At 36.2% G+C, this 12,427-nt stretch overlaps 1 protein-coding gene across 1 annotated transcript in view; it reads left to right on the top strand.

Moving 5' to 3' along the window:
• The window catches only part of LOC118205901 (cartilage oligomeric matrix protein-like), a 242,136-nt gene that overhangs the window by 154,251 nt on the left and 75,458 nt on the right, over nucleotides 1-12,427 (top strand). Inside the window, exons 12-13 of the mRNA XM_035378174.2 lie at nucleotides 1,316-1,420; nucleotides 4,593-4,700. Of these exons, the coding sequence (XP_035234065.1) occupies nucleotides 1,316-1,420; nucleotides 4,593-4,700 (213 nt within the window). The remainder of the gene's footprint in view (nucleotides 1-1,315; nucleotides 1,421-4,592; nucleotides 4,701-12,427) is intronic.

Raw genomic sequence — 12,427 nt, 5'->3', positions numbered from 1 at the left:
TGCCAAATTTCAAAACGGGCCAATATCTAAATTCATGTATATTTTAGGGAATTTTGAATAAAAAATTGTAATTTTTGCAGGTGTACCTAAAAATACATTTACTTTAAGATGATGTTAAAAATTTTATAGGTATAATACAAAAAGTTTTTCGAAAAATTCATAAATATATTTAAAAATACAAATTTTGAAAATAAATAAAAAAATGTGTGAATTATATTTGAATTAAGCCTAAATTTCGAATTCTGGAAGAAGGAATCAAGTAAGTTTAATAAAAATAGAGATATTAATAAATATATACCAAATTCAATTAACATTGAGGAGCCAAAATTTTTAGAGCTAATTTGTTAAAAACTATTCGCGTGATTTTTATAAAACTTGGCGGTTTGGCGTAGTATGAGTCGTAGAATCGAAATATGGAAAAAAAAAATTGGCATGTTATTGCAGAAAAAGTCCGATTTTGTGTCAAAATACCTATATTAGAACAAGACTATATATATAAATCTAATACATATCCTAAGTCGCGCTTTCAAGACATGAAAAACGCAAGTTTAATTTCGTCAATCGCAAGTTTCGGCCCAGTAGAACGGTGTTGGTGTATTTAATTATGGCCAAGCACACTAGGGCTATCTGCCTAAGGGGAGGGATGCCTTCGTGGAGGACTTTCTAAGGGAAACTGGCTCGTATACACGCCCCGTAGAACGGATGACGAGATATAGAACTGTCCCATTTTTTTCCCGTAGTTTACGTTATTTGTGATTACTTACTTCAATACGATTTGAATTCCACTTGAGATATACCGTAAAATTATATCGAAATTAATAATTTTTAATTTCAAAGCAATAAAATGTTTAAAATACTCAAACGTTACGTTTTTCAGCAATCCTAAGAATAGTATTTATAATTCAGAATTTAACAATTTTAGAAATTCAAAATATATGCGAAGTAATCAGAAACAGCAGATAAAAAATGCTATATAAAATCCTTTACACGTACAGTTTTATTTGCACATTTCACAGTGAAATTATTACTTAAATTTAAGAAAATCATAAGGTTTCAGTTCATTACAAATCTTTTATTATAGATTTCCAGTTAGTAATACATGCTTATATTTAGGCAACTTTTATGTAACTTTCATACGCAATTCTAATCCTTTTCCGTATGTGTTAGAAAGTCAGATTCCATTCCAACACGTTCTGCCATATGTTTCCAATCCATTTATTTATACACTATGAATATAAATGCATAAGATTACATTGCAGAACTTTGAAAAAACTTTAAAGGAAAAAATATGAAACTAATTTTGCTACTTTTTCAGTGCCGCATCGGCTGGGCTGGAGACGGTCATATGTGTGGTCCTGACAGTGATTTAGATGGATGGTCCGATTTCGACTTGAGGTGTGACAACGAAAGATGCAAAGCAGTACGTTATTTCTTGACACTTTTTCTAGTCTAATTTTTGAACAATTGCTAGAAGTGTTATATACGTTAATTTTTATGATAGCTTTATCTCTACATATCATCTGTGAATCTGTGTGCTAATTTATTTGCATATTTACACTTATTGCTCTTAAAAATATTACATATTAGTGCATTCGAAAATATAAGACTCCTTATAAATCTTACTTTCCCTCGTCTTCATGCCGAAGTCACAAGATATGCTTTTTTGATGCTTTCACCTACATTCATTATGTTATCAATGCTAGAAGCATATTACAAGAGAAGAAAATATTAAAAAAATGTAAAATATAACAATAAAATTATTAAAAATATAATAATAAAATATTAAAAATGTTCGTTGTAAAATCATATCACGTTACGAAATTTGCAATACTTGAAATTGGCAGTCAGAGGGCATTAGTGTACTTTCTACTAGAGAAATGTTGTTGTGACTTATCTCACTTGTTTGGCAGTGACATCAGAACAAACGCACGGAATTCTTTGTAGCAAGGAGTGTAAGTTTGTGCCTTTCGTTGGGAACAGCCTTGAGCACCGTACACGTGATAGTACGACTTTTGAACAATCGGGCTGTCACCTATATGGTATAATCACCTATATAATAAAATCGGGCTGTCACCTATATGGTACTCAAGGCTCAAGCCAACCACAGAACCATTTGACTCCTTGCTAAGATGAATGTTGTGGGCTTGTGCTAACTGTTGTAAGATTGGCAACAACGACAACTTAGACAACCAACGCTCATATATCATCAAGGAGAAAAAAGTGCTAACAGATATTAAACAAAGCTCAGTTCCGCTCCCAGTTTTGATGAAGAATATCCCGGGGAGGGACAGGTCTGAAGGTTTCCCACCCCTCTTCCTCTACTATGAACATCTCGAGAGGAGTTTTCGTTCGACGCATATTTAGAGTGCCTCCTGCCGCACAGACACTATACTTTTACAAACGTCCATGCCTTCTCCGGGATTCGAACCCGGACCTGTCGGTACGGCAGTCAGCGTCGCTAATCACCATCCTAGTGAAATGATTATACTATCCGGGACATTAAAGTTATACTATCCGGGACAAAGAAAGAGCCTAGTTCATGTTTCAGTTCGAACGGAGAGAAAGCTTCTGTTTTCATATTTCTTCTCTGGGGCATCTCAATAAAGCTTACAAAATCTTGTCATTAAGGATATTTTTGATGGAAAAATAGACTTCTGTAATGTCAGAAGCATCTTACTAGACCGAACTCTCATACTGTAACGTTTCACTGTTCTCGGATATACGGACTTTAGGAATCACCGATAATTTAAACTAAGGTGACGTCACAATACTAAAAGAGGCATTTCCCATTGCTTGTGACAGGTACTGAGATAAGTGGAGCGAGACACCAGAAATTCACCATTGGTTGGACAGGTGTAATCTCACCGCACAAGTTGTTAAGTTCCGACCAGCGGTCCGTGACGGTCGTCCACCAAACGACGCTAGAAAACTTTCGGTTCGTTTGCCCGTTTGCAGTACGGGCGCTGTAGACTTTCAGTTAGTTATCTATACTTTCTCTGGGATTCGAACTTGAGCCCAGTGATTTAGCAATCATGGACACTAAACATTACACCGATTAAGCCCTGTCTGTACTAAGAGGACTGGAGCAAATGTGCGCGTTCCGAAAGTACTGAGTTTTGAGTAATAGGACGATTCCAGCGGTCAGATGCAATGAACATATCAAAAAAATTTAATTACGAGAAAAAAAGAGATGAATTTATTATTCCTTAATCCTTAAAACACAGTTTTGTAATTTGAATAGCAAAATAGATTAATTAACAGGAATGCCAAGTCGTAAGGAATTTCCTGCTTCCTTAGCGTATTGGATCGTGCTGTAATTGGAAACACGTCTGGCCAGCAATCGAGAGGTCCGGAGCTAAAATTCTGCTCAAGGCATTGCTGTTTTTTCGTGTATCTTATTCCTCAATAAACCTAATAAATCTGCAAGTGGTACCCGAAGTGAAATATGGAAAACTATAATTTGTAATCACCTGCAATCGCCGACTGGATAGCTTCCTTTTCAGTCACCCTTCAAGGTGGAGTAGAATGTAAGGAATTTTCTCTTTCAGTACTGTGTGCTTTCGTGGAGCTAAAGCACGCCCAACCAAGTACTGTGTGCTAAAGCACGCCCAACCAGCAGTTAGGAAGTTCAAATCCCGGTGAGGACATTACTGATTTTTCATATTCTCGGCAACGAACGGAGCTAATGTCTCTACAAACTTATTTATCGCTTTATTGCAAGTTATATCGTTAATATACTGCCATTTGCAAATATTCATCACCATCTGGAATCAAACATAGATCCTTAAGTATTTTCGACTAATTTTTCTTATCTTTACTTGCCACAGAGCATCCAATATTCTCAGCTTTATGACATGCTTAGCCATACCAGGAAGCTATATGCCGCTTGTCAGGAAGAGTGTAATCTCAATACCCGGCAGATAATGTTTAAAACTTGCCGTTGTACTGCATCTGTACACCTTGCACAAAAAAAGGGAGGGTCAGTTCTATATCTCCTGTTCTACTGGGCTGTTTGAAGAAATTTAACTGCAGAAATTAACATGCAGGAAGGCAGCAAAAACCTCTTTTTAAAGGGGAACCAGTCGACAAATTCTGGTGGTGAAGAATCATCATCCACCACCTTTTTAGTTCGGCTACTGCTGTAGAGTCATTAGGTTTTTCTTTTAAGCAGGAGTCATGGAAAATGTGCATTGCCCTCACTGGGACTTAAACCTGGACCACTCGAATACGCGCCGAGTGTGCTAATCGTTACACCACAAAGGCATGCAGAAAGGAGAGAAAAACACCTTATAGGTTGTCCAGAATTGAAAACACTAACCAAATCTATGCAGATTATTCGAAAATCTCTAAATTTCTCATAGTTTCTAATCAAATTGCGAACTACTTTTAATATTCTATTTTTCATCATAGAAATCGAACACTATAACTATTTTATTTAAAATTTTTAAAAATAAGCAGCTTTATTTAATTTGTGCTTAAAAATAATTTTAAGTATATTGATCTGCATTTAATGTAAAGAAATAAGATTCCACTACTGATAAAAACTTTATTTATAAATACAACGCTGATATTTTCTGTTTACTTCTTATTAGGACAATTGCCCAGTGACTCCAAACAGTGGACAGGAAGACGCTGATGGAGATGGATTAGGCGACGCCTGTGATAATGACGCCGACAATGATGGTGTCCCCAATAACCCAGTATGTCACAGACTTTAATTTATTAGTATCCTGCATGTCTTTATGTATTTTACGCCTCATATTATATATCCTGCTATATAATTAATGACCATCATCATTTTCTCAGTAATTTAATATTCTACATCAGAAGTTTAGTAATGTGGTGGTATTGACTAATACTTACTGATTTGTAATTGCTTAAAAGTTATTGTCACTAACGGTGGTTTGAGCTAATCTATGAACACCTTTTTTAAATATTTCTTGCCAAAATGATCTAAATTTCTTTAATTGCCTAAGCCTATTTCCTAAATGCCCAGATAATAATAATCTATATAGTATTTTATGTTACGTATATTAGCTATGAATAGATGCATTATTTCTATTAAATCTCACTTATATTGTTACGAATTATATATATATATATATATATATATATATATATATGGTATAATGTAACATGAAAGGCCTCAAGAGCACAAAGCTTCGTCAGAAAAATAAGGTTGTAGTGGCAAGTTCATTTAGCATCGAGATAAATGACTGTCTTGCCAATTTGGCGAGATACTGCCAAGTTAGCAAAAGTTTGGGCGACTAATTTTTATCGCCAAAAGTTGCTAAACGTGGCGTTTATTTGGCAACATTTTGGTCCGAAAAAAAACTATGTAACTGTATGTATCTGTGACTATGTGTGCTTCCCAGAAATTTCAAGAAACCTAAGATAGTGGAAATTTCTCGGCGGACGGGGGAAAATATATAAGATAGGAAACAGCACCAGTTTTTCAGTTTAGTTTTGAGTTTATCTCAGAATATTGAGTGTGCTCACAGATGAAGACGAGAGCTTATGCATTTGAGGCTTTGAAGGAGGTTCGCCTTATGCTCGTCGTTCTTGTAGTCTGAAGTGGTAACTACTGATTGTTTATACTGACTATTGATTGTACTCTGTAATAATGAGAAGAGCAGTACGAATACTTGTGTGAAAAGTGCCAGAACTGCAAAGTGTTTTGGGAAAAATAAATTTCATCAAGCTATCATCGGTTTTGTGTGCATCTAATCCATTACGAACCCTTGCGATCTTAACAATATGAAATAAATCGGAATCTTCTTCGTTGCTTTGAAATCTCGGTACTTTTCCGTTTTGCCGGCGCAGGCGATAAAGTCGCCAATAATGGTACAACTGACGGCAAACGGAATATCTTCGCAGGTAACCTTTTACGCCACATCTTCAAAACAAGTCACAGCCATTTTTTTTTATCAGATTGCTTGTTTCTTTCAATACTGCCATACAATTACATAGAGTTTTTACCAGATAATTCAATTTTATGCCCTAGGGCCATTCGCGGTAATTAAGTCGATTAAGATGCAATCACACCACTCACCCGAAGGCGAAAATACTGAAAAGGCAAAGTCAAGGGTTAAATTCATCCATTCTAATGAGAATGCGCCAGCGAAGTACAGCACTGCGTTTTTACATAATTTCAGAGTAAGCTATTCGTACGAATTGAAATAATTCCTGCATTGAAACTTGTATTCCAAATTAAGATTTAACTTGAAATTAATGTAGATAATTACTGAGAGAATTAGATTTTTGTAGCGTAGTTTACGTGAGATGAGATCACTTAGGGTCACGTGATATAGACCGGCGAATCAGGGTGTTGAATCATGTAAGCGTAGCAAATTTTTAAATTAAAATCTTTATATAAATTTATTGTCTTTAGTTATTAGCATTTTAGAAAATTTTAAACGATATTAAAATGTTTATGCCTTCAAAATAAAAAATTCCTAGAACTAAAATTCGTTAACATTTTTTATTTGTGTATATTGTATGTTGTCCCGAATAAAGCCTGCTTGGCGAGATTTGCGCCGGGGAAACGGTAAAAGTATCAAATCTTTTTACAAATTTATTGTCTTTAGTTATTGGCTTTTTACAAAATTTTAAACGGTATTAAAATGCTTATGCCTTCAAAATAAAAAATTCTTAGAACTAACATTTGTTAACGTTTTTTATGTGTATACTTGTACACGGTATGTTGTCGCCAATAAAGTCTGCTTGACGAGATTTGCGCCGGCGAAATGGAAAAGTACCGAAATCTCTTGCTTATAAGATTTGGTATCGTACAAACTGAAAAACTACAGTTTTGATGTTAATTAAAGTATCGATTTTATTTACATTCGGTCCACACGGAAGTTAATTTTACCGGGTACTAACCTTCCAGCACGCGTGTATGCACTAAATTTGCTATATTGCTGAATGCTCTATAAAGAAGTTCATGTCTTCAGTATCCTCCAATTGATCAGAGTGATGAAAACTTCTGCGTAACTGGTATCATCCCTGTAAATAAAACTGCACTTTTGCGAAAATATTTCATTTATATATAAGATTTTCAACTTCAGAAAGATTCCCTACACTGTTTCCTATATTTCGAAATAAATAATCTCAAACTCTGTACCTTTAGGTAAGTCAGTAATTAAAACGGTTATGCTCAATCGAATGAAAGCGATTGCAGTGTTTTAACGGAAAATTAGAAGAGTTATCAGATTAAGTTCTGTAACGAAGCGAGATAAAAGGAATTTATCAAATAAAAGGTTGTAAAGCCCTATTTAATTAATATCAGTCGATGTGCTCTAGTGAGCAACAGAAGTTATATGTATCATAGGAAATAAATGTTACATAATTGACACAATCATGATCATTAACCTTTCCAGGACTCGCGCTTGGCAATTTTACATGAGCACGCGCACGTCGTATGCCGTTTTTGGCACGAAAAACGACAGAAATGAGTGAATATTGATAATAAATTTGTTAAGGAATAAAATATTAATCTCTTATTATTGCAAAATGCAAATGATATCACATTCAAATATAAGTAAATTATTTTTAAGTTCTTATTTAGTGAGATGGAAATGCAATGATGCATTTCATTACATAAAATTTTAAATTTATTATTTAATAATTATATTTTAAAATCCAAGCTAATTTTAATATTCATCAAAGACAAGCATAGACAATAAAAAAAGAAAACACCTTGGTAGGATAAAAGTATGTTTAGCATTACTTACTTCTGCAAGGAAATTTTCTTCTTACTGGTTACGAAAACGCACGTTAAACTAACTTTAATGTTTTTATTTATTTCTAAAAAACAGAAATAAAAGAAAATAAAGAATGGAAATCGCTATTGTTCTCCCAGCCAAAGGTTTCTTTTTCTTTATCAGATAATTCTTGAAGAATCCGAGCGAAATCAGCTGGTTGCACATATTGTTTTTTTTTTCATGAAAACCGATGTAAAATTTACAGAGCCAAATGTATTCAAATTAAAATAATACACGGCAATTATTAACACAAAATTACTAAATATTTGAGAAAAAAATATTTTCCGAATTTTAAAACACGACCACGCGCGTGTCGTAACTTTTATGAAAAAGCTGCCACGTAGCACAAAAGCCCAGTTAAAAAAAAGTCAAATGACTTCCTGTTGGCACATTCCATGATGTGGGGAAGGGTAGAAAGGAGGAATAGAAATGCCCGTCAGACGTCTCAGCTTCGAAATGCGAAAAACGTGCATTAAAAACTGAATTTGTCGTACATTTTGTGGATACGCGCGTGCTGGAAGGTTAATGAAGTTCTGCTGTTTTTGTTAATATTTCTGCCATAGCTAAATATCCTTCTTGTTTAAAGCTTCCCATTTCATGTAGAAATGTTAATCCTCGTGCTTTGTTTCATTGCATTCTGCTTAGACTTGGAAAAGGAAAGAGCCTCTGGAGTCACGTGTACATCCAAAGACAAGGCCATTTTCGGCTATCTGTGCGGTTAGGACAGTACATGCGGAATATAAAAATACAATGAATGTTTCCGACAATGTGTATTTTATCCGGTCAGTGTTAAGGCATGTTAATGTTTTATGTCAAGTATAATCAAAATGTACAAGATGTTTCCAGACGGTATTCCATCTGGCACACATTAAAATCTTTTTTATGACAGTTCATCAACTTACAAAATTTCGTAGCGTCGTACCACGGTATCTTCCTCAGAAGGAAAAAAAAAAAAAAAAATGCTTCGAGACTCGCGATTTGGATGCAACCGACACAGCACTTATCTGAGATACAGGGGTTGGACAAAAATATGGAAACACCTTTAAAAAAACATGTTTCTTTGCTTAATATGGTGTAGGAAACCCATTGGCATCCAAAACAGCTTGCAGTCTTCTCGGAATGGATAAATACAGTTCCTGTATGTTTGCCAAGGGAATATTATACAATTCTTCCTGCAAAACGGTGGCAAGTTCAGATAACGATGTTGGCGGTGGATAATGAGAACGCACTTTCTGTTCCAATGTAGACCACAAAGGTTCGATAATATTCAGGTCTGGTGACTGTGGTGGCCAGGGAAGATGGGACAACTCATCCTCGTGCTCAGAAAACTAGTCCTGGACAATGTGAGCTGTGTGAACAGAGGCTTTGTTGTCTTGGAAGACACCATCACCATCGGGGAACAAAGTTTGTACCATGGGATGAACTTGATCGGCCAAAATGTTCACATAAGTCTTGGCAGTCATGTGCCCTGACACAGTTATCATGGGGCTAGCAGAGAACCACGATATGGCTGCCCAAACCATAACAGAACCCCCGCCATGTTTCACTCTTGGCAACAAGCAGTCTGTATTATAGGCTTGAGATGGCGTTCTCCAGACGTAAACTCGGCCAGAAGTAGGAAACAATGTGAAAGAAGACTCGTCAGACCATATTACTCGCTTCCACTGCTCTATAGTCCAGGCTTTATGACTTAAACACCACCTTTTCCTGTTACGGGCATTAGCATCACTGATGAGTGGCTTCTCAATTGCAGCACGGCCAGCAATTCCCTGTTTATGAAGCTCCCTTCTAATTGTTTTGGTACTCGCAGGGTTCGGTAACACAACATTCATTTCAGCAGTAACTTTTGCAGCTGTGGTCTTCTTATTTTTCGTCACAATTGCCCTTAATGATCGTCTGTCACGATCACTGAGGACACACTTTCATCCGCGCTGTGATTTAGCAGATGATGTTTTTCGGCTTTTCAAATATGCGGAATAAATCTTCGATACAGTACCTCTTGAAACACTAAACACCTCGGCTACCTTGCTTACGGAAGCACCTACCATACGTGCTCCAACAATTTGCCCACGTTCGAAGTCTGTTAACTCTGACATAATGCAATGACAACCTCACATAACAGTACTCCGACAACAACTGAACTGTTTAGCACATTAACGAAGTTGTATAGGTGGCGTCAGTAGTCAAAAAATGCCAGCACCACCTACATATTTCATTAAAATCAATCTTTCTTTTCAAACATGCATTTCACAAGGTGTTTCCATATTTTTGTCCATCCACTGTATGTTTGGTCAATCTGGCAGAAAAGCCCGAATGAATTTTCCACCACAGAATTTCTAGGGTTCACCCGTTTACTTCTTGGGCTCAAGTATCATTGAGCTGTTATTTACAACTTTCCATCAAGGTATTTGTTTGTTATTGGCCTCAAAGTGGTATTTAGCTATATTAGGTGAAGTGGACCACCTGGTAGCACTTCCAAACAATATGACTCCCAGAAAACTGTATATAAAAGACACATAGATGCTATGACCTTCGCGGTATGACCTCGGTTGCAGATGTAACGTCCAAAACGCTTCAAGTCAGTTCGTAGCCCTCCTAGCTCTTTTTGAAATTACTTTTGCCATGCCCAGCCTCAGCAGGGAAACGATAAGTGGGGTGTTGAATTAACTTTTTAATGAATGTGAAGAATTTTGATCAAGAAGAATGTTGGTTTTATGTAACAGAAATATGATCAAATGCGAAAGGGATTCGTTCTATATCTCTGTCAAAGCAATCCGCTTAGTAATCGATTTATGTTCGATGATCTTAAATTTGTAATTATTGCACGTTAGTGCATTTTATTTTAAAAACGTGAATTCAATAAATCGATTCTGTATAACTTTGTCCATTTTTCACGCAGAATTAGAATATATAATTTATTTAATTTTTCGCTGGGGGCATTACGATCATTTTTGTTCCATTGGATAATTTAATTTTACTGACTCAAAGAAATTGAAGGACCACTTTGAACTCTGTACAGTTAGTAATTCATGCCAAAAAAAAAAAAAAAAAAAAAAAAGGTTTTATAATTTGATATAGTGTACGATTGTTATTTTCTAAGAAAGTGATCCATGTAACTTATATTATTTCCCAGATAAATAAAATGCTAGTAGAATAAAATGCGTTGCCAAAGTTTATGAGTTTCTATCTTATTAGTTAAAATGTTAAACACACGATTGCAAAACATAAATATTAATACGTCTTTAGTAACGAGTGCTTACAAAAGTATAAATAATGTATTATTAATATTATTATAAATAATGCATTTGTGTGGAGACGAGCTCTTATGTTTAACAAACAAGGACGTCGACTTAAATACTTGTACACTGAGGGGGGGGGAAAGAAAAGAAAAAAATTGGACAGTTCTATATCTCCCGTTCTATTGGGACAATTGACGAAATTCAAACTGCGTTTTTCATGTCTCAAAAGCACGACTTAGGATATATATTAGATTTATATATAGCATTGTTCTAACATAGATATTTTGACACAAAATGGGACTTTTTCAGAAATAATATATAAATGTTTTTCCAGATTTCGATTCTACGGTTCAAATTATGCCTAAATATTAAATTTTGTAAAATGTTGTGCGAAATTTACCGAGAAATTCACATATTTATTTTAACAAATTTTTTCAGCTTGTACCAAAAATAATTCACTTGGCGAACTTCTTAATACGTAGGTTGGGGCAAAAGTCATGGCAACTATTTTTTTTCTTGAAGATACCAGTCCGGTTGAAAAATGTTACATAAGCAGACGAAAGGGCAAGGTCTTAGCTACATGTGTGGACAATGAATAGCACTGAAATATCGTAACACACGAATTTATTACGGTAGTATACAGGGCAATATAGCCTTCACCGTGCAAAAGAATGATAACACAATACACACAAAGTTGACATGACAAACCTGGGCCTGAAGACCCTCACTGTAGTCTCCTGCTACTGTCACCACACGCTGCTAACGATGTAGGTGGGAGGCGGTGAATATCATCAGCCTCAGCATTTCCCGCACCATGTGTGAATCGGGTCATCTGTTGGCGCACAGCATTAGCAATGTCCTCTCGTGTTCCAAACCGCTTACCACGTATTGGTTCCTTAATCTCGGGTACGAGATCAAAGTCACAGGGCGAAAGGTCAGGAGAGTACGGCTGGTGCTCCAATTCTTCCCATCCCAAACGTCGGAGTAGCTGCCGTACACACTCTGCTTTATGTGGTCATGCATTGTCGTGCAGAATTATTGCACTGTCCACAAGATCCGGACGTTTATCCTGAACGCCACGTCGCACCAGGAAGTCCCTGTAGTACTGTGCGGTCACTGTTCTGCCATGAGGAACAAAGTAGTAAACAATGACACCCTTGACGTCATACGCGACGATCACCATAAATTTGACTGAGGAAGGATTCTGACGCTAGCTCATTACGCAATATCCTGTGGATGGTGCATTTCTCGATGCCACTTGCCTTCTCTAACTCCAGTAACGTCCATCGTCTGTCTTCATCCATGAGGTGCTCGATGACGGCAAGTGTCATGTCGGTCCGCACACACACCGGTCGTCCCGAACGTTGCTCATCACTGGTTTACACACGTCCTTGATGAAACTTTCCTACCCACCGTGCTACTGTA

Source organism: Stegodyphus dumicola, chromosome 6, assembly GCF_044657685.1.
Source record: "Stegodyphus dumicola isolate Sdum_Otavi_A_Nest chromosome 6, ASM4465768v1".
In the NCBI taxonomy this organism is placed as follows: domain Eukaryota; kingdom Metazoa; phylum Arthropoda; class Arachnida; order Araneae; family Eresidae; genus Stegodyphus; species Stegodyphus dumicola.
The sequence above is the reverse complement of the archived record's forward strand: the minus strand, read 5'-3'. Positions and strand labels throughout refer to the sequence as shown.